The sequence below is a fragment of the Papio anubis genome, chromosome 18, assembly GCF_008728515.1.
Source record: "Papio anubis isolate 15944 chromosome 18, Panubis1.0, whole genome shotgun sequence".
NCBI lineage: Eukaryota > Metazoa > Chordata > Mammalia > Primates > Cercopithecidae > Papio > Papio anubis.
Genome location: NC_044993.1, coordinates 48,352,813 through 48,377,404, shown reverse-complemented (window position 1 = coordinate 48,377,404; position 24,592 = coordinate 48,352,813). Strand labels below are relative to the sequence as shown.

General features: G+C 51.7%; 1 protein-coding gene across 4 annotated transcripts; it reads left to right on the top strand.

Moving 5' to 3' along the window:
* The first annotated feature begins 5,174 nt into the window (after nt 1–5,174).
* On the top strand, nt 5,175–23,791 carry KDM8 (lysine demethylase 8). Of its 4 annotated transcripts, none has more exons than XM_003916702.5 (8): nt 5,175–5,321; nt 11,720–12,248; nt 15,552–15,718; nt 16,857–16,989; nt 17,905–17,949; nt 20,990–21,139; nt 22,399–22,491; nt 22,571–23,791. In XM_003916702.5, exons 2-8 carry the CDS (start codon nt 11,751–11,753, stop codon nt 22,733–22,735), a joined length of 1,251 nt encoding a protein of 416 aa, XP_003916751.1. In that variant the 5' UTR covers nt 5,175–5,321; nt 11,720–11,750; the 3' UTR covers nt 22,736–23,791. The 4 variants fall into 4 exon arrangements, with proteins under 4 accessions (XP_003916751.1, XP_009194454.1, XP_009194455.1 ...); XM_009196189.4 differs by lacking the exon at nt 5,175–5,321 and adding an exon at nt 5,381–5,840; XM_009196190.4 differs by lacking the exon at nt 17,905–17,949.
* Nucleotides 23,792–24,592: the final 801 nt, after the last annotated feature.

Sequence of the window (24,592 nt, the reverse complement as noted above, 5' to 3'; positions counted from 1 at the left end):
ACAAATAATATGGGGGCCCGCCTAAAACAGTAAGGTCAAGTTGTTTGGACAGAAAGGCTACAGGGCCTGGTCCCAGCTCTTGTGTAAGAATTTTGACCACACAGCCTTGTACTTTGGCTGTGTGTAATGAAAAGAGTTGGGATGAGTTAGAGAGAGATAGTGTGGGAGCAGCTTCTAGGGCTGTTTTTAAGGAATGGAAAGAGGAGTGGTGAAAGGATTTAGGATCTATAGGGTCAGCTATGTTCATCTAGAACAGAATAATGGGTTGTGGAGGGAGGTATTGAGGATAGCAGAGTATATGGGTTTGGCACCATGGGGTGAATAGGCAAGACAATTAGGTTGATAAGGCACAGATCCTGAACTAACCTGTAAGATGTGTCTGGTTTTTGGACAGGTAAAATGGGGGAATTGTAAGGAGAGTTTATAGGCTTTAAAAGGCCATGCTGTAACAGGCAAGTGATAACAGGCTTTAATCCTTTTAAAGCATGCTGTGAGATGGGATACTGGCATTGAGCAGAGTAAGGGTGATTAGGTCTTAATGAGATGGTAAGGGGTGCATGATTGGTCATCAAGGAGGGAGTAGAGATTTCCTGTACTTGTGGATTAAGGTGGGGAGATACAAGGGGAGGATGTGAAGGAGGCTTTGAACTGGAGAAAGTGCAGCAATAAGGTGTGGCTGTAGCCTAGGAATAGTCAGGGAAGCAGATAATTTAGTTAAAATGTCTCGACCTAATAAGGGACCTGGGCAGGTGGGGATAACTAAAAAGGAATGCATAAAAGAATATTGTCCAAGTTGGCACCAGAGTTGGGGAGTTTTAAGAGGTTTAGAAGGTTTAGAAGCCTGGAAGTCAATACCCACACAGTCATGGAGGCAAGGGAAACAGGCCCTTGGAGTGGGTAGCCTCCATATTGATTAAGCAGGCGACAGACTTACTCTCCACTGTAAGAATTACCTAAAGTGTCTGTTGAAGGGGTGGCCTGCCCCTCCACACCTGCGGGCGTTTCTCGTTAGGGGGAATGAGAGACTTGAGAAAAGAAATGAGACACAGAGATAAAGTATAGAGAAAGAAAAAGTGGGCCGAGGGGACCGGCGCTCCGGCACTGGTCTCTGAGTTCCCTCAGTATTTACTGATCTTTATCTTTACCATCTTAGAAAAAGGGACGTGACAGGATAATAGGATCATCGTAGGGAGAAGGTCAGCAGTAAGGCATATGAATAAAGATCTCTGTGACATAAGTTTAAGGAAAACTGCTGTGCCTTGATATGCATATGTAAACATCTCCATAAATCTTTTTAGTGCATAAAGAGCAGCATTGCCCTAGCAAGTCCCACCTTCAGCCCTAAGGCGGTTTTCTCCTTTCTCAGTAAACAGAACATACAATCGGGGTTTTTTTTTTTGAGACGGAGTCTGGCTCTGTTGCCCAGGCTGGAGTGCAGTGGCCGGATCTCAGCTCACTGCAAGCTCCGCCTCCCGGGTTTACACCATTCTCCTGCCTCAGCCTCCCAAGTAGCTGGGACTACAGATGCCCGCCACCTCACCTGGCTGGTTTTTTGTATTTTTTTAGTAGAGACGGGGTTTCACTGTGTTAGCCAGGATGGTCTCGATCTCCTGATCTCGTGATCCGCCCGTCTCGACCTCCCAAAGTGCTGGGATTACAGGCTTGAGCCACCACGCCCGGCACAATCGGGTTTTACACCGAGATGTTCCATTGCCCAGGGACGGGCAGGAGACGGACGCTTTTCTCTATCTCAACCACCAAGAGGCCTTGTTTCCTCTTATACTAGTCCTCCTCAGCACAGACCCTTCACGGGTGTCAGACTGGGGGATGATCAGGTCTTTCCTTTCCCACGAGGCCATATTTCAGACTTTCACATGGGGAGAAACCTTGGACAATACCTAGCATTCCTAGGCAGAGGTCCCTGCGACCTTTGGCAGTGTACGTGTCCCTGGGTACTTGAGTTTAAGAGAATCGTGATGACTTTTCACAAGCATACTGCCTTCAGGCACTTGTTTAACAAAGCACACCCTGCACAGCCCAAAATCCTTTAAACCTTGAGTCACCACAGCACATGTCTCTTGCAAGAATAAGGCTGGGGGTAGGGTCACAGATTAACAGCATCTCAAATACAGAACAAAATGGAGTCTCTTATGTCTCCTTCTTTCTATATAGACACAGTAACAGTCTGATCTTTCTTTTCCCCACATCTGTGATGGTCCAGGAGGCTTCCGAGGCGATTGAGCAGCGTCAGTCTTCAGCCGCTAAACCAAGAAGATCTGGGAAGGAGTCAGTCTGAGAGCCTTGGGCTAGAGTTCCAGGGGCTCTGGGAGTAGCTGCTGGATGAGCTGGACAGTCTGATTTCCAGTGAGGTTTCGCACAGATGGGACACGACTTAGGAGGAATCCCGGGCTGCAGGCATTCCTTGGCCCAGTGGCCAGATTTCTGGCACTTGAAGCAAGATCCTGAGGGAGGCAGTGCTGTAGGAATGCCTGACTGCAGTGGCTTAGGCATTTTGAAGTTCTTGTATACTGGAGGTGCGGCTGGGTTTTGTCTCACAGCAGAGACAAGTAATTTTAACTCTTCTCTATTATTGTACACCTTGAAGGCAAGGTTAATTAAGTCCTGTTGTGGGGTTTGAGGGCCAGAATCTAATTTTTGGAGCTTTTTCTAATGTCAGGAGTGGGTTGGGTAATAAAATGTATATTGCGAATATGACGGCCTTCTGGCCCTTCCAGGTCTAGGGCAATAAACCGTCCAAGGGTTGTTGCCAAATGGGCCATGAACTGGGTTGAGTTTTTATATTTGATGAAAAAGAGCCTAAACGCTAGCTGATTTGGGAAAGGTCGGATAAAGAAAAAGGAGTATTAACCTTGGCTATGGCTTCAGCTCCATCTACCTTTTTAAGAGGAAATTGTTGGGCAGGTCAGGGAGGGCTAGCTGCAGAACGAAACCGTAAGCCGGACCAGGTGTGAGGAGGGCAGGTGATAAAAGGATTATAGGGTGGGGAAGCGGAGGCTGAGGAAGAATTGGGACCTGACTCGGCCAGGCAAGGAACAGCCTGGGGAGGAGAGGTCAGATGGGTCTGTAGAAAAGGAAGATTCAAAAGACTCCGCTTGGGGTGGAGACTGAAGGAACATACAGGAGAGAAAGAAGAAAGATTTGGGATGAGTCACATTGGGAGCAGAGACTAGGGAGGGACTAATGTGTAAAAGAATGCCTGGACATCAGGCACCTCAGACCTATTTGCCCATTTTTTGACAAAAATCAACCAGGTCTTGTAAAATGGAGAAATCAAAAGTGTCATTTTCTGGCTATTTAGAACCATTATAGAGCTTGTATTGGGGCCAAGCAGTGTTGCAGAAGAAAATAAGACGCTTGGTTTTAGGTCAGGTGAGAGTTGAAGAGGTTTTAAGTTTTTAAGAACATAGGCTAAAGGAGAAGATGGGGGAATGGAGGGCAAAAGGTTGCCCATAGTGAAGGAGATAAGTTTAAAGAGAAAGGTAGAGACACGGAGAAGGGGGTGGGTGAGCAGCCAAAGCAGGTGTCCCCGCAATTGACTTGCCACCAAGGGAATGTGGGTGAATGACCAAGGCAGGCGTCCCCACGGTGATCAGACACCAATGGAGTGTGGGTGAATAATCAGGCAGGCGACCCCGCAGTGATTAAACACCAAGGGAAGACTGTCTTCCCGAGTCCGTGATCGGAGCCGGAGTTTTGGGTCCATGGATAGAATGTGTCTCCTTTGCCTCTACTAGAGAGGAAAAAGAACTGGAATCGGAAGGACAGGGAGATTGAAGGGTAGCAAGAGAGGGAGATTGAAGGGTAGCAAGAAAGGCTGGAGAAGAGAGTGAAAAGACCGCTTACCCGATTTGAAATTGGTGAGATGTTCCTTGGACTGGTTGGTCTGAGGACCTGAGGTCGTAGGTGGATCTCCTCACAGAGGAGAGGACGGGGGACCAGTTTCCCGAAGGAGTCCTTCTGACCCGGGTCTTCGGCACCAAATTTCACACATGTCCGTGTGAAGAGACCACCAAACAGTCTTTGTGTGAGCAACAAGGCTGTTTATTTCACCTGGGTGCAGGTGGACTGAGTACAAAAAGAGAGTCAGTGAAACGAGATGGGGTGGGGCCATTTTATAGGATTTGGGTAGGTAATGGAAAATTACAGTCTAAGGGGGTAGTTCTCTGGCCGGCAGGGGTGGGGGTCACAAGGTGCTCAGTGGGGGAGCTTCTGAGCCAGCAGAAGGAATTTCACGAGGTAATGTCATCAGTTAAGACAGGAACAGGTCATTTTCACTTCTTTTGTGATTCTTTAGTTACTTCAGACCATCTGGATGTATACACGCAGGCTTGGGCTCAGAGGACTGACAGTTTCCCTTTTCACTTGGTTCTCATCTTCTCTTGTGTTCCGCCATGTCAGACGTGCCTTTCACCTTCCACCATGATTGTGAGGCCTCCCTAGCCATGTGGAACTGTGAATCCATTAAACCCCTTTTTCTTTGTAAATTGCCCAGTTTCAGGTATGTCTTTGTATCAGCAGCGTGAAAGTGGATTAACATACTGCCTCAAATAGGGACGATCATGATCATTACAATAGCTACAATCTTAATATTTTTAAAGCACAGTACCTACAATCCACTCATCTATGAACTGATCTTGAGCAAGCCTGTTTCCTACTCAGACCCCAAGCTCAGTATGAACATAACTTTCCATGCCTCTGTGCAATGCTGCAAAAGGCCTGCATACTTGGAGTCCATAGGAGAGTGTGCTCAAAACACAAAGTCCCAGTGACCCTGCACCACTCGACATCAAAGCAAACGTGGCAGGAGTGTGTCCTCTGGCCACTTGCCTTCTCACTGTGGATGTAGCACTTGCTCGTGGGTAACTGTGGATCTGACTTTCCAAAAGTACAAGTATGTGGCCACTTTAATCACTGAGCTTCAGTTTCGCTCTCTGTAAAATAGGGAGAACTAATAATCCTAGCTGCAGGGATTAAATGGTGGATGCAAACAGCCTTGTACGAAGTTGTTATCTGTGCAGAGGAAAAAGCGGGTGTCACTGGCATGGAAGGACTCGGAGGATACAGCCCAGCCTTTCTCTGTCTTGTCCATCCCCTGGTCTTTTAAACGCGAGTGGGGCGGGGCCACGGCATCGATCACTCGGCACTCCTCTAGGCACTGCGTCGTGATCAGACGAGCGGTGAGCGATCGATACTCCTATGCTAGCCTCTGACTCCTGTGGGGAGACAGCCGCGTCGTCGGACCAAATGCAACGAGTAGTCGCAGCCCAAAGGCGACTCGACACCGTCCCAGCTGAAGAGAGGTTAGTCTGAGCAACTCGAGAGCGGAGTCAGCTCCAGTTCCTCACAAGTGGAGAGGCCGGGTTCAGAGGCATAGACCGCGCAGGCGTCATGTGAAGCAGCCAAGCCCGGCCCCGCGCGTGCGCCTTGGAAAGCCCGAGGCTTGCTCGAGTCGGCGCATGCGCTCTGAGCCGGCCTGCGCTGCTGGAGCGAGGGAAAGGCTCCGCGCGTGCGTAGTGCTCGTCTTCTGGCAGTGGTTTGGCGCATGCGTGAGGGCAGGCCCTTAAGGCAGGCTGCTGTGCGCTTTCGCGGTTCTAGGCGTCTAGTCGGTATAGCCCTAGTGCGCCTGCGCGGATTGTATCCTCTGGTGTGTGTGTGTCCGCTGGTTTTGGGCTATCAGCCGCTGCCTCTGGGCTGCAAGGCCGGCTGGGAACGATTCAGCCGTCAGGTCCCAGATAAGAGCCGCGAGAAATGTAGCCCCGGGAAAGGCGCTGAGGAGGAAAGGGGGTCTGAGGCCTCGGGGGGCTCAAGGCTAATGCGGGGTACGTGGGACCCTGTGGGGCCTGGGTGTGTGGCTGCCCTAAGGAAAGGTGCTTGTAGCTCGGTAAGACTTAATGATGGGCATCGGTGCGTTTCCCAGCAACGGTAAGAATCGCCGTGCTCGGGAGGACACGGGAGCAAGCCCGGGGTCAGGAGGTGCGCGGGCGTTGGGGCCACACGGATGACCCAAACACAAGACTGTGTGCCCCTTAGTGAGCCAAAGGGATCCTTGTGCCATGAATAAAGCTCTCTGGAAAATGTTCCAAACTTCTCTGGGAAGTTTTACAAAGCTCTTGTTTTTGCACAAGTTTTGTGGAATACTGCCATAATAACATTGAAGAGATTAGAGAACTGGATTGCCTGTTCCAAGAAAGCCCGATGTAGGCTGACCTGTCCTGGAAGCCCCCTTTGAGAGGCTTTCTCATGACCAGCATGGTGCTCGCAGAGTGCCCACCCTGAGACCCTCTGCAAATCACAGTGAGGCTCTCGGAGAGGCCTTTCCACCCAGCCACCTTAAAGAATACTCAGGGAGGTGCTTTAGAGGAGTTGATGTTTAAAAATAATTTAAGGCTGGGCGCAGTGGCTCATGCCTGTAATCCCAACCCTTTGGGAGGCCGAGACAGGCCGGTCACTTCAGGTCAGGAGTTCACGAGACCAGCCTAGCCAACATGGCGCAACCCCGTCTCCACTAAAAATACAAAAATGAGCTGAGTGTGGTGGTGCACACCTGTAATCCCAGCTACTCGGGCGGCCAAGGCAGGAGAATTGCTTGAACCTAGGAAGCAGAGGTTGCAGTGAGCCGAGATTGGGGCACTGCATTCCAGCCTGGGTAAGAGGAGACTCTGTCTCAAAAAAAATAAAAATAATTTGAAAGAATCCTGGGATGACAGGGCAGTGGTTTCCAAGAGGGATATATCCCATAACCTACCAGGAACCCACTTTGCTAGTGTGCATAGTGAATTCTGTCTGGATGGTGAATTTATAAAGTCCAGGCCCGAGTCTTCAGACTGTTATATACAGGCTATACGTGGCTCCTTTTTGTTTAATACGACCAACAAGAAGCCTTTTATAAGATTCATCTTAGTCTTATTTATAAATCCAGGAGAAAAACCACTCTGAGAGGTTAGCACATGACAGCCTATATTCTGACCTTCTTTGCAAGATCATTTCATACACCAGCAGACAAGACTTTAAGGAGCATTTAGGGGCTGAATCAAGTCCACTCAAAAGCTGTTTTGTGCAACCCACGCTTGATCTTCCCCCTGAAAGCTGTTCCAGGTGATGAGGCCAGTTCACAAAGCCAGGACATAAGACCACTCAAGCTGTTTCTATACCTGATCCCCCAGCCCCCTGCCAAAAAAAAGCCTTCCCTGGGCCAGGCATGCTGGCTCACGCCTGTAATCTGAACTTTGGGAGGCTGAGCCAGGCAGATCACCTGAGGTCAGGAGTTCAAGACCAGCCTGGGCAACATGGTGAAATCCCATCGCTACTAAAAATAGAAAAATTAGCTGGGTGTGGTGGCGGGTGCCTGTAATCCCAGCTACTCAGGAGGCTGAGGCAGGAGAATCACTTGAACTCGGGAGGCAGAGGTTGCAGTGAGCCGGGATGGCACCATTGCACTCCAGCCTAGGTGACAGAGTGAGACTCTGTCTTTTAAAAAAAAAAAAAAAAATGCCTTCTCCAATCAACAAGAGGTCTTTGAAGGCCAATACCTGTTGAGTTCTGGGAGACTGACTTGTAAAGTGAAGATACGAGGCCACTCAGGCTTTTCATATGGCTCACATTTGGGTTACGGTAGGTGTCAGTTTGCCTGGAATAACACCAGTTTTTTACTGATGCAGACATAAATGTTAATAGCATCTTGGTTTGGATGACCCACGTACACCTGGCCACTAGAAGGCTATCTGTACACCTCCCAATAAACCCTTTTACGTGGAGCTCTTGAAGGTCAGTGTGTGGCACCACTCTCAAAGACTGCTTCACACATCTTTTTTCTTCTTGCAGATAACTGGCAAGTCGCACATCTTATTCTCGACTCTCCCTTCTTTGGAAGCCTGTTTGTTTAGCCTTTTGTGTGTGTGTTCTTTTTTTTTTTTTTTTTTTGGGAGGGATGGAGTCTTGCTCTGTCACCCAGGCTGGAGTGCAGTGGCTAGATCTCGGCTCACCCCAACCTCTGCCTCCCAGGTTGAAGTAATTCTCCTACCTCAGCCTCCCGAGTAGCTGGGATTACAGGCGTGCACCATCATGCCGGCTAATTTTTGTATTTTTAGTAGAGATGGGGTTTCACCATGTTGGCCAGGCTGGTCTGGAGCTCCTGACCTCAGGTGATCCACCCCCCTCGGCCTCCCAAAGTGCTAGGATGACAGGCGTGAGTCACTGCACCTGGCCTTAATATAAGACTTTGTAAACAGCAATTCAGTAAGGAGTTCTGGGAAGCCAATCAATAAAGCCAGGCCATAAGGCTACTCTGGCTGGTCCTTTCCTCCAGAAAATTGCTTGATACAACAAGAAGCCTTTTTATCAGACCAGTATGTAGGGAATGTCGGAAAACTGATGAGCCTGAACCTGAGGCCATTCAGAAAGGCAGTGACCTGAGGCCTGCACCTGACCTTCCCAGGAGGCCCATCTCAAGTAGTTGGTGGTGTGAGGGCTGCTTCTCACAGCCCATGAGGCCAGCGACCCTGGAAGATTGTTTTACACAGCTAACAAGAGAGTGTTTCCCCAGCCAGACCAAGACTCCTTCTGTAAGGCCTTTTTGCACGGCTAACAGGAGCCAATGTGTCTGCTCCCTGCAGGGGTAGATGGACACAACAAACAACACTTTCCTGTCACTATGAAGAAACTAGATCGATTTGTAAAACTAAGACAAAATCTGACTTCACTGGGTCCTCAGACAAGCCCCCATCTATAGAAAGGCCAGTTTTTAAAACAAGTTACAAGGGCCGGGCATGGTGGCTCACACCTGTAATCCCAGCACTTTGGGAGGCTGAGGTGGGCGGGTCACTTGTGGTCAGGAGTTCGAGACCAGCCTGGCCAACATGGCAAAACCCCGTCTCTACTAAAAATACAAAAATTAGCCAGGCATGGTGGCAGTCGTGCCTGTGGTCCCAGCTACTCAGAGGCTGAGGCAGGAGAATCACTTGAACCTGAGAGGCGGTGATTGCAGTGAGCTGAGATCGCATCACTACACTCCAGACTGGGTGACAGAGCAAGACTCCGTCTCAAAAAACCGTTTTGGAAAACTGTTTCCTGTACCAGGAGGTGGCTGTTTGATATGGCAACTACATAAAAGGCCAAATTATGAGAGGTTTGGGGAAGTCTATGCAACCAGGCAGCAGACTCATACAGCCAGAATGTCACTTCACCATGCTGCCAACATAAGGCCTTGTACGAAGCTATAGTTTTGTTTTATTTTTTGAAACAGGGTCTCACTCGGTCGCCCAGACAGGAGTGCAGAGGCACAAACACAGTTCACTTGTAGCCTTACACTCCTGAGCTCAAGCAATCTTCCTGCTTCAGTCTCCGGAGTAGCTGGGGCTACAGGTGTGTGCCACCACAGCCAGCTAACTAAATTTTTTAATTTTTTTTAGAGACAGGTTCTCGAATTCTTGGGCTCAAGCAGTCCTCCTGTTTCAGACTCCCAAGTAGCTGGGATTATAGGTGCCCCGCTGGAGGGTAGTGTATAATATCAATCTGCAGGCCTTTGGGGAGGCCATTTCAAGTGGCTTATACAGAAGCAATCTGAAAAGTCATTTTGAAAACAAACTCATACAGCCATCCTGCACCTCTGTCTCTGGAAGACCATTATATATTGTCAACATAGGTATCTCTGAAGGCCTTTTGATAAGGCCATTCATGGAAGAACTCTGCATTAAAGAATAATAATAAGGCTATTTCATGTGGCCAAGAGGAGATTGTTTTGTACAGCCAACTCGCAGTATTAGGAAGCCATCTTTCCCAGGACAAGGCCGGGTACATTGGCCTTCAACATGAGGTCTCCAAGGCCAAGTTGCAAAGTAGCAGATAGGCTGCCTTAGGAGGCAGTTTATGAAGACCAAATGTGAGGCCACCCTGGGAGGCCAGGTGACAAAGCAGCACATGGGGCCACTGGGCAAACCTGGCTACAAAGCCGCACACGTGAGGTCACCTTGAGAAGCTGGCTTTGTGAGGCTGATAGGCGCCCTGTGAGGGGCCATTTGATAAGGTCACTCTGAAACACCAGTTTATAAAGCCTGTAGTCTGCATTGCAGGGAACAGGTTTATAGCCCATTTGAAACCCTCTGGGAGGCCGTTTTCTAAGGTCATCAAGAGACAAGTTTACAAAGCTGGTACATAGAGCCCCAGTGGAAGCCAGTTTTATAGTAAGGCAATAAATGGTCTCCTGGGAAGCCTTTCCACCAGCCTTTATGAGAAGCCAGGATATGAGGCCCCTGAGGTCTTTTGGATGCTCAAGATGAGACTTCTCCATGTTGCTCTATAAGATTCATAGAAGACACACAGGGGATGAGGCCAGGGATGGGCCCATGTGGTGTCTTGTGCTGGCCTAGTGGATAAGTCCAGGCTGGAAATTGGACTGTGAAACTCTCCAAGAAGGCTGTGAATGAGGCCAGCACAAGCATTTGAGGAGGTTAGAGATAGAAGCCACCCTGGCAGGCTGGGGCTCTCTGAGGCCTACCACACCCTGAGCTTGCTAGGAAGAATGTTCATTGTGAACCAAGGACGGAAATGAACTCATTGTGAGCTCAGCCCTGTGGATACAAAGTCCAAAGAGCTCACCCTTGGGGGCGATGAGTGTTCTGGGCAGACACTGCCACTTACTCTGTAGTTTTGGACAAATTGCTAAACCTCTGAAATCTCAGTTTATTCATCTGTAAAACTCCCATCATAGGACTGCAAGGGACATGTTAATATATGTCAAGCATGCAGCGTTGACATGGCACACAGGAGAGGGTGCTGAGATCCACCGGAATTTAAGCCCTGCTTCTGCACAAATGATTGACCGTCGGCCTCGGGGCAAGTCACTTCATTTTTGTTTTTTTTAAATTTGAGACAGGATCTTGCTCTATCACCCAGGCTGGTGTCATGATCTCGGCTTACTGCAACCTTTGCCTCCAGGCTTAAGTGATCCTGCCACCTTCAGCCTCCCGAGTACCTGGGACCACAGGCATGTACCGCCATGCCCAGCTAATTTTTGTATTTTTTGTAGAGACGGGGTCTTGTCATGTTGGCCAGGCTGGTCTTGAACTCCTGAGCTCAAGCGATCCAATTGCCTTGGCCTCCCAAAGTGCTGTGATTACAGGCATGAGCCACCATACCAGCGTCCTCGAATACTTTTCAAAGTCTGGCACTCCCGAGTGCCTGCCACTCAGGCTCTGCTTTTAGGCTCTGGGGAAACGTAGAGGAATGAGCTACATTCTTGCCCTGGTGGGGCTGGCAGTGCAGTGTTGGATAGAAACACATGTAAGCCTGTGTTTTCATACATCCTGACAAGTGCTGTAAGAGAAGCTCAAGGGCTGCAGGAACACAGCACACTGCTGGAGAATCTTGGTAGGCCTCACATAGGGGTATTTAAGATGGGCCTTAAAGGTTGAGTAGGAGTTTGCCAGGCAGCAGAGGGGTATGGGAGGCCTTGCAGACAAGGACAATACACGTTCCTTTCTGAACATTTATCCAGTGCTCACTGAGTACCAGGTGTTGCGACAGGCCCTGAAGATACAGCGGTGACCCCAGACAGATGGGGGCCCTCCCCTCCAGAGCTTCTGCCCAGCAGAGAAAACCACTGTTGAAAAATCCTCGCAGATGAGACGCGGGAAACTGCGGGAACCCACAGGGGATCAGGTCTGTCCTGGTGTCTGACTCTTGCTTCTCTCCACCTCCCCAGGCCCGTGTCTGACTGAGCCGGCAGTGACCTGATGGCTGGAGACCCCCACTGCCCCGCAGAGCCCCTGGCCAGAGAAGGCACTCTTTGGGAGGCCCTCAGGGCACTCCTGCCGCACACTAAAGAAGACCTGAAGTTGGACCTCGGGGAGAAAGTGGAGAGGAGCATGGTGACGTTGTTGCAGCGAGCCACTGAGCTCTTCTACGAGGGCAGGAGGGACGAGTGTCTGCAGACCAGCGAGGTGATCCTGGACTACTCCTGGGAGAAGCTCAACACGGGCACGTGGCGGGACGTAGACAAAGACTGGCGCCGGGTCTACGCCATCGGCTGCCTCCTGAAAGCCCTGTGTCTGTGCCAGGCACCTGCGGATGCCACCACTGTGGCCACGGCCCTGCGGGTCTGTGACATGGGCCTGCTGATGGGGACGGCCATCCTGGGGGACATCCTCCTTAAAGTCGCCGCCATCCTCCAGACACAGGTCCCTGGAAAGAGGCCTGCCCACGGCTCCACCCCGGAGCAGCCCTGCACAAAGGTATGTGGGGGCGATTGCCGCAGGCACGCTAGCCATCCAGCAATGCTGTTCTTCTAGAAATTCCGAGTCGTCTCTCCCCCGGGGTGAGGACTCGTGGCCTGCAACCCCTCTGACGGAAAATAGCATCTCCACTGATTCTGCAGTTCTGTTTGTTTTCCGAAGTAGGCTCCCGTTCTGTTGCCCAGGCTGGAGTGCAGTAGTGCGATCTCGGCTCACTGCAGCCTCCACTTCTTGGGCTCAAGCAATCCTTCTGCCTCAGCCTTGTTAGTAGCTGGAACTATGGCGGCATGGCAGCACACCCAGCTAATTGTTTTAGTTTTTTCTTTATTTTTCATTTTTTGCAGAGATAGGGTCTCATTATGTTTCTCAGGTTAATCTGGAACTCCTGGCCTAAAGCGATCCCCCTGCCGTGGCCCCCCCGAAGCACTGAGATTACAGGTGTGAGCCACTGTGCTCAGCCCTCATTGATTTTTGAAATGGAACAGCTCCATTCATTTTCTCAAAAAAAAAAAAGAAAGCTTTTTCCTTTTTTTTTTTCCTTTTTCTTTTTTTTTTTTTGCAAAGGCAGTGCCCTTTCAGCAGAGAGGCAACAGAGAAGCTTCGTGGCTCCTGAGAATAGCTTACAGCGATTGTCTGGGTGAGAGCTGCAGCCAGCGGCAGCCCGTTTCAGCTTCTTCTTGGTGGGCTTGCTGAAGTCTCACCCAGGCGAGGCGATACCTCCGGCTGCTCCTGTCTCTCTGGTCCTGGATTTGGATGAGATACTACAACTAGCTGATGTCTGTTTTGGGGATCAATCTCTCCCACCTCTTGGGTCTATATGCCTGTTCCAAAGAGCACCCCCAGGAACAGAGCACGGTTTACTCTGAAGGCTTCAGGTCCTGGTGCCCACACACAGGCCTCACTTACAACACCCCCAAGCAAGTCACTTAACCTCCTTTGAGCCTCGGTTTCCTTGTCTGTAGAGTGGCCGATAACTGACCCACAGAAAGAAATGACTAAGACTGTACTAGACACTCAGTAGTGGAATTATGGGATGTTTCTGACATTTTTCTAAATGCTGTGTTTTCAGAATTTCCTACAATGCATATTATTATTATGATTGTTATTATTTTTGAGATGGAGTCTCACTCTGTTGCCCAGGCTGGAGTGCAGTGGCACAATCTCAGCTCACTGCAACCTCCGCCTCCCAGGTTCAAGCGATTCTCCTGTCTCAGTCACCTAAGTAGCTGGGATTATAGGCGCCCACCACCATACCTGACACTTTTTGTATTTTTAATAGAGACAGGGTTTCACCGTGTTGGCTAGGCTTGTCTGGACCTCAGGTGATCCACCCACCTCAGCCTCCTAAAGTGCTGGGATTGCAGGGATGAGCCACAAATTATTTTTATGTAAGAAAAATGCAAGTGATTGACACTAAACACACATGCATGTAACCAAAATAAAAGAAAATCCAATAAAGGGAGAAGAAACATTTTCAACAAATATGTCAGATAATGAATATCTCTATTATGTAAGGAATGGTACAAATCAATAGGGAAAAATTCTTGAGCCCCAGGAGGTAGAAGTCCAGGAACCTGAACAGACTGTTCACAAGAAGGAAATAGATCTGTTAAACAAATGTGCAGGAAAATGTTCAGCCTCACCTCTGGTTAAAAAAATGAGAGAGGCCGGGCGCGGTGGCTCAAGCCTGTAATCCCAGCACTTTGGGAGGCCGAGACGGTCGGATCACGAGGTCAGGAGATCGAGACCATCCTGGCTAACACGGTGAAACCCCGTCTCTACTAAAAAATACAAAAAACTAGCCGGGCGAGGTGGCGGCGCCTGTAGTCCCAGCTACTCGGGAGGCTGAGGCAGGAGAATGGCGTAAACCCGAGAGGCGGAGCTTGCAGTGAGCTGAGATCCGGCCACTGCACTCCAGCCCGGGCGACAGAGCAAGACTCCGTCTCAAAAAAAAAAAAAAAAATGAGAGAGAGAGATGCAAATAGCAAAACAGCATGTCATCTTTGGCTCTTAAGTTAGCAAACAAGGCTTCATATGATACCCGGTGTTGCCAAGGGCACCATGTGGCCAAGGGCATGGTGTGTGGGTTACTCTTTTATTTTGTTTCTTTTTTTTGTAGACAGGGTCTTGCCCAGTCACCCAAGCTGGAGTGCAGTGGCACAATCATAGCCCTCTGCAGGCCAGGCGTGGTGGCTCACGCCTATAATCTCAGCACTTTGGGAGGCTGAGGCTGGCAGATCACCTGAGGTCAGGAGTTCGAGACCAGCCTGGCCAACATGGTGAAACCTCATCTCTACTAAAAATACAAAAATTTGCCAGGTGTTCTGGCACACGCCTGTAATCCCAGCTACTCTGGACGCTGAGGCAGGAGAATTGCTTGAACCCCTGAGCAGAGGTCGTAGTGAGCCGAGATCGTGCCACTGCACTCCAGCCTGGGCAACAGAGCAAGACTCGGTCTCAAAAAAAAAAAAAAAAAAAATAGCTCACTGCAGCCTTGACCTCCTAGGCTTAGGTGATTTCTCCCACCTCAGCTTCCTGAATGGCTGGGACTACAGGCGTGCACCACCATGCCCGGCTTTTAAAATTTTTTCTAGAGATAGAGGTTTCTCTGTGTTGCCCAGGCTGGTTTCAAACTCCCGGGCTCAAGCAGTCCTCCCACCTTGGTCTCCCAAAGTGCTAGGATTACAGGTATGAGCCACTGTGGCTGGCCATTTCCAGCAGGTTCACACCTGTGGACACTGAGGCTCTCAAGCAGCAAGTCACTTACTCAGGTCACCCAGTTGGGAGATGGTTAAGTAAATGATAGTGCAGCCACTCCTAAGAAACTGCAAGGACTGGGTGGCCACGTGGAAACTGCCTTTGATAAATGATTGGAGGGGAGAGGCAGGGCTGCTGCTTCATCGTTGCTGTTACCCCCAGTGGGTCAGAGATATTGTGTGTGTGTGTGTGTGTGTGTGTGTGTGTGTGTGTGTGTGTTTAAGATGGGAAACGAACATGCAGGAATGAGAAGACCTTAAGATGATGAAGTTGGAGATAGTAAGTTTTCCTTTATTGCAGAATTTCTGTGAAAGTAGTTTATAATGAAACAAACATTTTTAATGAAATGGTTAAGAAGAAAACCACCTTGATCTCATGAGGAGCAAATAGTAATAGTAGCACTAATAATAGCAAATGTTGTCTATTGTTGTCACTGGTACTCTTGACAGCTGAGCTCTCCTACCCCAACACAGGTTCCTGGTGGAATGCCTCAAATGTCGACTTCCTGAGGTGCTTGCTAATTTGTTCTGTTTTGATTTTAAACAGAAAGCAAAGACGGACTATGCTTCGATTCCAGATGTGAACTTAGAAAGAACAGTCCCCCGGCTGCACCGTCCGTCCCTCCAGCATTTCAGGGAGCAGTTTTTGGTTCCAGGGAGGCCCGTGATCCTGAAAGGCGTGGCTGACCACTGGCCGTGCATGCAGAAGTGGAGGTGGGTGGTCACTGAGGGAGGTCAGTTCCCTCTTCCCATTTTAGCGTTCCCTGGGGCTCCCTGAATTCCTCCCTTGACCATCCCCAGAGGAATGCAGCCTTGTAGATGCTTCACTAGCAGCCCTTGACTGATTGCCAAGGGGTTAAAAAAGAATGAAAAGGAAGGTGCTCTGAATTTATGCCGCAGGTGATGGGATTCTTACCTTCTACCTTCCTCGCCCTAAGCGGTTTTTTAATGAGTCCCTAAGTGGCAGTCCTAGGATGTGTCTGTTAAGCAATTTTTGCAGGATCCCAGCAATTTCAGCCCATCTCAGGGCCCTGAGGCTAAGCACAGAAATAACCCAAGAGACAGCCTCTCTCTCTCTCTGAGGGATTCTGTGGTCTCTTGTGTTTGTTTCTAGTCCTTTGTCAGATTCATGATGGAGAGATCAGATCAGGCAGCAGGAGCGTGGCTGTCACGCGGAGGCTCTGCATGAGTTTGGAAATAAGGAGGCATCTCTCCAGGAAGGTAGATGGAGTCGGCCTGTTTTGTGGTTTAGCGGAGCGAATGGTACCCGCTGAGACATGTAGAGGACTTCCCATTGCAGGAGCTCTCCTCACAGCAAGCCTTCAATGAAGCATTTTACTGTGTACCTGGCGCTAGGACAGGTGTTGTCATCACCCCCATTCTGTAAATGGGGATCAAGGACTCAGAGAGGTTCAGTAACCTCCACAGATCCCCTGGCCTGTACCTGATGAGGCCTGGAATCAGTCCCAGGCTAGAGGGCAGAGCCCAGGGGACTTCCCTTCAGCACCTGCCGCACTGCCCACTATTTGTTCAAAGGCTTCTCAGCTGAGTGACAAAATGAGTGAAGAAAGAAGTGAGGAGGCCGCTGGCAAGCAGGGAACCAGAGCAGCCTAGCCACCCAGACTTACTGGCCCTATCTGCAAAGCTCTGCGGCACTGTATAGGAGCTGCACAGCCTTGAGCAGGCCCCGCCTCTCCGTGCCTGTTTCCTCATCAGTGAAGCTGGGGATGACAGTCCTTGTCTCTGCACATGAGATTTTCCGAGGATGAAAGGGGACCACATGCAAAGCACACTTAGTACTATGCCCAAAAAATATTAGCAGTGATGACGCCAATGTGTATCTTTCTGCTAGTTTGGAGTATATCCAAGGGATCGCTGGCTGCCGAACCGTCCCGGTGGAAGTTGGTTCGAGGTACACAGACGAGGAATGGTCCCAGACACTCATGACGGTCAACGAGTTCATCAGCAAATACATCGTGAATGAGGTACATCATGGGGACTGCTTTCCCCTAATACTTGGAAGGGAGAGAGCATAGAACATTTAGGCAAATAACCCTCCGTGTGTTGCAGTGGGAGGTTTTGGAGGAGCCAGTCCCTAAGTCTGTGGTCAGAGGGATGACCACAGCGAGGAAGGCACGCTGCTCGGCCAGCAGACCAGACATGTCAGGTCCTTGTTAATGGGCAGGGGAGTATAATTCAGTGGGTTCCAAAATTTGGACAGCTAAGTCAAGAGTATGTGTATTTAAAATTATAATAGCGGCCAGGCGTGGTGGCTCACCCCTGTAATCCCAGCACTTTGGGAGGCTGAGGCAGGCGGATCACTTGAGCGCAGGAGTTCAAGACTAGCCTGGGAAACATAGTGAAACCCTGTCTCTGTAAAAAATATAAAAATCAGCTGGGCGTAGTGGTGCGTGCCTGTAATCCCAGCTACTCAAGAGGCTGAGGTGGGGCAAATTGCTTGAGCCTGGGAGGCAGAGGTTACAGTGAGTCAAGATCAGGTCACTGCATTCCAGCTTGGACAACAGAACCAGGCCCTGTCAAAATTAGGACAGGACAGGATAGGACAGCTTATTTTTCCCAAATGTTAATCACTTATACTTTCACCAGCAATTAACACAAGTGTCTGTTTTCTTACATCTTTGCCTGCACTGTTTGTTGCCATTTTATGAAAATGCTTGCCAATCAGATGGGAGATCAGTGCTTCACAAACTGGGTACCCCAGTGCTGGAGAGGTTCTTTGAAGCTGCCCCAGGGCCTCTAAGTGTTGGAGAGGACCACTCAGGATGGAGTGGAAGGGTGGCGGGGCTGGGGCTGGGCCGGCTGGACAGCAGCAGCAGGAGGGCATCTGTCACGACTAACTGGGCTTTCTGTGTCACCTCTGGTTTTCCCCGGTGGATTAGCCGAGGGACGTCGGCTACCTTGCTCAGCACCAGCTCTTTGACCAGGTAAGTCTGAGGCCACACTCCTCTGTCCGTCACCTTCTCACCTTCCCCTCTCCTCCCCTCCTGGGCTCAGTGCGGCTGGAGTAGTGGGTGTGAGTAGGAGGGAGGCAGCAGGTGAGGCTGGGAAGTCGACAAGACGTGGGTGACAAGGAGCCATTTTCCTAAAGTGACAGGAAACACTGGGGGTCGCCAGTGCTCCGAGGATTGCAGGAGCCGCTGTTCAGAGATGAAGGGAGCAGCTGTCGGACCGGGTGGCTGACTGGGCTGTTGCTGTGGTGCAAGGAGAGGTGATGCTGGCAGGTGGAGCAGTTCAAGATAGGTGTGAACCGCCGGACCCAGGACATGGGTGGATGTGTGGGAGTGGGAGGAAAGATCAGGGAAGACGCCCAGATTCAGGACCCCAAAACACTAAATAGATGGAGCTGGGGTGCCCAGGAGGGACCTGGCTGTGGTGTTTGCCCGGAGTGCCCAGGGAGGCAGCACTTGGCAGGATTCAAGAATAGGGCCAGGCGCATGGGGTCAGGGCCACAGCCAGGGGTGGGCTGGGGTCGCACCTCTGCAGCCTTTGCAGTGGGGCCCTGGGATGCTGCTCAGCTGCTGTATCTACTGCTGAGGCCAGGGCTGCCTGACTCTATCTTGATGGGGCACCCAAGGACAGTAGGTTCTGTGCCAGGAGCCTTCATGCTGACATTAAAGGAGGCTGGCAGTTTCTCTTCCCCAAGCCTCCCTATTAGGACTTGTGCATGCTGCCTCCTGTCCATGTCACTTGCTCAGTGAGGGAAAGGGGGATTCTAATTGATCGGGTCCCTACTGTGTGATCCCAAGACCCGCCTTTCCCCCGACCCCAGTCATCCTGGGGGCATGGCCTCAGTGTGGGCCGGGGACCCTGGAAGCCACCCCCGACCCCAGTCATCCTGGGGGCATGGCCTCAGTGTGGGCCGGGGACCCTGGAAGCCACTCCCGACCCCAGTCATCCTGGGGGCATGGCCTCAGTGTGGGCCAGGGACCCTGGAAGCCACACTTTACCTTGGCTCCCTGTCCTGGAGCAGCAGGAATAGAAGGTCAAGTTCACAGTGACTTTCAAGATGAACCAGGACTTGAAAGACGTTTCGGGTAACGGAGGGCCGCCTGGGTGTTTACCTTGGGTCCCAGAGCTGAGTGTCCACCATGCTGTGAGAGGACCCTGGAGAAGTCCCAGCAGCCCATGCCCAGGTGTTGTCATGCCGTGTGGCAAGGACAGTGTTCTAGAACCTTCTCTACCTAAAGGATGCTCAGGGGCTCCTACCAAATTCTTGTCCCAGAACCTCTTACTGACTTTTCTCCCAGGGACCCCGTGTTCTAGAAGATTTTGGCCATCAGTTTAAGCCTGCCTCAATTATCAGTCCCATCTCAGGAGTGCTGATTCCCTTGGGGTCTGTGCATCCTTGGCCAGTGATTCCGATGACATGATCTGGTCAGCCAATCACCTTTCAGATATCCTGATGTTGTCATCAGGGACCAATCATAGTTTCTGCTCGGATTCCACAGGGCCAGTTCTGGTCAGAAGCAGCAGTGTTGGGTGTTACCTTTGGGAGGAACCCCCAGCAGCCCTGGGAGGGACCTCAGCTTGCGAACTTGTACTTCAGTCCTAAGCAGCAGGCGCGGCTGCGTTTCTGCACAGCTGATTTGAGACAGGCTCTTAAAGGTCTGAATAGCAGTGTCTGGGACCAAGCTCCCTGCGGGGAGAACATTCCAGCTTTTCCCGGCACACACTGGTTTCTGAGCCAGCAGCCTGAAGTTACCGTCACTGCTCCTGAAGGAATGGTAGTGTCCACCTGCAGGTGCCTTCAGGCTGGGGAGCAGTGACTCTAAAAAGACCTGTGTCCCCTAGTAACCCTGTTTTCATGCCTCTCAAGCTTGAAAAATGTCGCCGGGTCCAACCAGGGTCCTGTGAAGAACCCCTGGGATCTTGGTGGCCTGGGGGGTGTGGGCTGGTGGCCTGCTCTGGTGGGTTCAACCCCAGAGGTAACTGAGGTGCCTGCTAAGGGTCTGGACAGGAAGTGGACTTAAAGTGGTGTGTTTTCACTCTGAGACCCTAGCTTTGTCTAAAGGAAGCCAGGGCCGTGTGCAGTGGCTTACACCTGTAGTCCCAGCACTTTGGGAGGCCAAGCAGGACTAGCCTGGACAACATAGCAAGACCCCATCTCTACAAAAATAAAATTAGCCGGGCACAGTGGCATGCTTCTGTGGTCCCAGCAACTCGGGAGGCTGAGGCAGGAGGATCACTTAAACCCTCCAGGTTGAGGCTACAGTGAGCTGTGATGGTACCACTGCACTCCAGACTGGGTGACAGAACAAGACTGTCTTTGAAAAAAAAAAATTACAATAAATAAAGGAGGCCAGGCCACCGCAGCCCTGCCCCACCATGAACATCCGAGATCGCCTGACGTGTGGCATATGACTCTGTCGGAGGCCATGGGGAGCCACCTCACCCTTACTGCATCATATAAAGCTCAGAGCACAGACCCAGGCCCACACCTGTCTTTCTCATCAGGCAGTTTCAATGCCCAGTCTGTTGCTGCCAGGTATGGCAACAGATCCTCTGTGCCCACCCTGGCTTTTAAAACTAGGAAGGCGAGGGCCGGGTGCGGTGGCTCACGCCTGTAATCCCAGCACTTTGGGAGGCCGAGGTGGGTGGATCACTTAAGTCTAGGAGTTTGAGACCAGCCTATGCAACATGGCGAAACCGTCTCTACAAAAGTAAAAATAAAAAAAAAAAATTAGCCAGGCGTGGTGCATGCTTGTAGTCCCAGCTACTAGGGAGGCTGAGGTGGGAGGATCACTTGAGCCCAGGAGGCAGAGGCTGCAGTGAGCTGAGATCACACCACAGCACTCCAGCCTGAGAAACAGCCACACCCTGTCTCACACACACACACACACACACACACACACACACACACACACACAATGGATATAGGTGTGTGTCTCTGATTCTTCGTTGGCCTCTGGGCTGTGGTGTCCCCGGCCGGATCCCCACCTCTCATGTTTGCTCTGCCGCCCACAGATCCCGGAGTTGAAGCAGGACATCAGCATCCCCGACTACTGCAGCCTGGGCGATGGGGAGGAGGAGGAGATCACCATCAATGCCTGGTTTGGTCCCCAGGGAACCATCTCCCCCCTACATCAGGATCCCCAGCAGAACTTCCTAGTCCAGGTTGGAGCTGCTGCTGGAATAGTGGCCTCCTATCTCCTCCTGGCCCAGGCACCTGGCCGGCCACATTCTCTGCCTTTGAACACCGGGCTCTTAAAAAGAAACAAGAAGCACTGAAGGGGATGAGGACAAAAATAGAAAACAAACCCACAAACAGCGCCAGGCCCGGCAAGGCCTCTGCAGTCGGCTGCTTCCAGAAGCGGCTGTCCTCCTGCGTGGGCCCCTCCCAAGATCCCTCACAGGGGAGCCCTCGGGAGAGGGAGCGAGTGCTGGCGCGGGTGCCTGGTGCCTCTGCCCCTCCCCCGCCTGCCACTCATCCGATCCAGACCAGCTTCTTCCAAACAGGAGGCAGCAGGTCGGGGGAGGAGTTTTCTCAGTCACTGGGAGGTTTTTTCCTGAGACCCAGGCAGAGGAGCAGATGGGTTTGCTACAAGGGGAGGCACCTCTGTCTACTGCTGTAAGACCACCTTGGTTTTCACAGGCAAAGAGAGGTTAGTAAAGGAGAACATTCTCCTACCCCGGCAGACCAGTCCAGAGAGGCGGCTCAGGAGTGGGCTAAGAGCCGGGCTTCGGGAGCCAGCCTGCCTGGCGCGGACAGCAGCCCTGCCACACCTCAGCTATGTGAGCTTGGGCAGCTCATTTAATCTCTCTGTGCCTCAGTTTCCTCACCAAAATGGGAGTGAAGATAAACCACCTCAGAGAGGATTAAATCAGTTAACACACGTAAAGCACTTAAGTGGTGCCTGGCACAGACAAGTGCCTAATAATGGTGGGCTCCAAAATGTATTTGGAAGAAAAACATACCTTTAGGCCAAGTCTGGTGGTTCACACCTATAATCCCAGCACTTTGGGAGGCTGAGTCAGGAGGATCACTTGAGGCCAGGAGTTCAAGACCAGCCTGGGTAACGTAGTGAAACCCAATCTCTACCAAAAATAAAAATACAAAAATCAGCTGGGTGTGGTGGGGCACACCTGTAGTCCCAACTACTGGGGAGGCTGGGGCAGGAGGATCTCTGGAGGGAGGAGGTCGAGACTGCAGTGAGCCATGATCACGCCACGGCACTCCAGCCTGGATGACTGAGACCCAGTCTCTAAAAATTAAAACAGCAAGAAAAACATACACGTGGAACTGTAAGCATGTGTGGAGGGGAAGGGCAGGCTGGGCCCAGGGAGCAGCGTGCGGAAGGGGACAGAGGCCAGGGTGGGCGTGGGGCAGCAGCGGAGTGAGGCCACCAGCTGACGGTCAGGGTCTCTCTTCCCAGGTGATGGGGAGGAAGTACATCCGGCTGTATTCCCCACAGGAGTCGGGGGCTCTGTACCCTCATGACACACACCTTCTCCATAACACGAGCCAGGTGGGCACTGGGGGTCCGGGGTGACGTTGCAGGTTCTCCCCGCTGCCCCGGAGATGATGACGTCCTTTGCTTTCTTCAGGTCGACGTGGAGAATCCTGACCTCGAGAAGTTCCCCGAGTTTGCCAAGGCCCCATTCCTGTCCTGCATCCTGTCTCCTGGAGAGATCCTGTTCATACCCGTGAAATACTGGCATTACGTACGGGCTCTGGATTTGAGCTTCTCGGTCAGCTTCTGGTGGTCGTAGCCAGGCTAGGAGCTGAAAGGGCCGGACATGCAGACAGCACTCATCTGTTCACTGATTTCCTGCTCTGTGCCCCACCTGGTGCTGGGTCCTGGAATCTAGAGAGACAAGCAGGACTGAACCTGTGTCCTGAAGAGCCTTCACTGCCCAGTGGCAGCCCTGGGGGGCTGAGCTTCAGCGCTGGACGGGCACAGAGCAGGGGCTGCCCAGGAAGGGGCACACTCCAGGCCGGGGGTGCATGACAGAGGAAGGTGGGGAGAGCCCAGAAGGACCATGCAGGCAGACAGCCTGCTTGGGGACGCTGGCATCAGAAAGCCTAACGTGTTTGGGAAATGAGTGGGTCACACGGGCAGGGGTGAAACGTGGGCTCTGAGGTTGGCTACTCGACCCAGACCCGGCCACGCTGCGTACCTGCTGCGTGACTTGGCCAGGATCCCCTGCTTCGTTGTGCCCACGTGGAAAAGAGGGCAAGGCCAGTCCTCACTGCAGAGGGCCGAGGAAGCAGTGCCGAGCCCCTGCTGCTGCATGAACCTTAGCCGCTGCCACTGATCCCAATTACTCTGATCCTTCTGCCCTTCCTTCCCGTAACTGGGCCTGCTGGACGCCACAGCCTGAATACTGGAGAGAGCTGGGCATTGCCCAGGTCACAGGAGAGAGTCCATAGAGGCCTGCTCAGGAGCCCAGACCCCTGCTGGGCAGTGGGAGCTTTCTGTCATCCTCGTGGCTAAAGGATAACCTACCTGCCTGCAGTGAAGTGCAAAGGTCTTGCTGGATGACTTTTCACCCGCACTCATCCAGGAGCAGGCTCCCAAGTGAAGAAACCACTGAACCATCACCAGCCCCTGGAAGCCTCCCGCTAGCCACCTTCTAGTCACCATCCCCCAGAAGTAATGACTCTCAAACCGGTGGAAGGTTTGAGGCCGGGGGGACACCCAGGCTCCGTGCTTTCTGTAGTTGTGTCTTGTGTGCATGCAGGTTTGTTTTATGTTTTGGCCATTAAGACTTTCCCCAGCCCTCTGTGTTTTGTTTTTTAAACTAAATAGAGATGGGATCTTGCTATGTTGCCCAGGCTGGTATTGAACTCCTGGGCTTAAGCGATCCTCTCACCTTGGCCTACCAAAGTGCTGGGGTTACAGGTATGAGCCACCATGCCAGCCTTGGCTCCTTTCTTCCCCTCTTCCAAGACAGGCCTGGGGAAAAGAGCCCCGGGGGTTCAGCTGCCATCCTGCCAGCACCTTGATCACTGGCTCAGCTGCTTGGCTTCTAGCTAAAAATCAAGCCGCCTCTGGTTGGCCAGGGGGTAGCTACCCTGGGGTAACTAGAAGGGGGATGGGAAGGTGGCCAGGGGCAGCTGGGACTCTAGTTCCTGATGTCCTCTGTACCCAGGCCAAGGAATTTGACCTTTATTGGGTAGGTCCTGGGGTTCTCGGCCTTTGAGCAGACACCAGCAGCATCTGCATTCTCAAAAGCTGGCTGTTGGCAGGGAGAGGCCATGGTACTTACTCATCCTGGGAGTGGGCTGCTGAGGCGCCGTGGGTGTGCCAGGGAGTGAGACACACAGCAGCTATCTGGAAGTGGAGTCCACTTGGCTCCGTGGGCAGCTGCTTGCAAGGACATTGTTTATTCCCTGCCATTGTTAATAGTCAATTACCTAATCTTTCATAGGAAGAATTTACACCAGATGTCAACACCCCTGAAAGTAGGGAGGCATAAAACAGGGACGCCCCATGACTAGGTTCACCATTAGTGAGGAGCGGTGGCTCCCGGCCCGCATGTGTAACTCACACCCGTTCCCCAGCGGAAGGACAGGTGGGTTGTGGCCTCAGCTCCCAGTGGCCCAGCCGCTCCATCCGCTCCAGC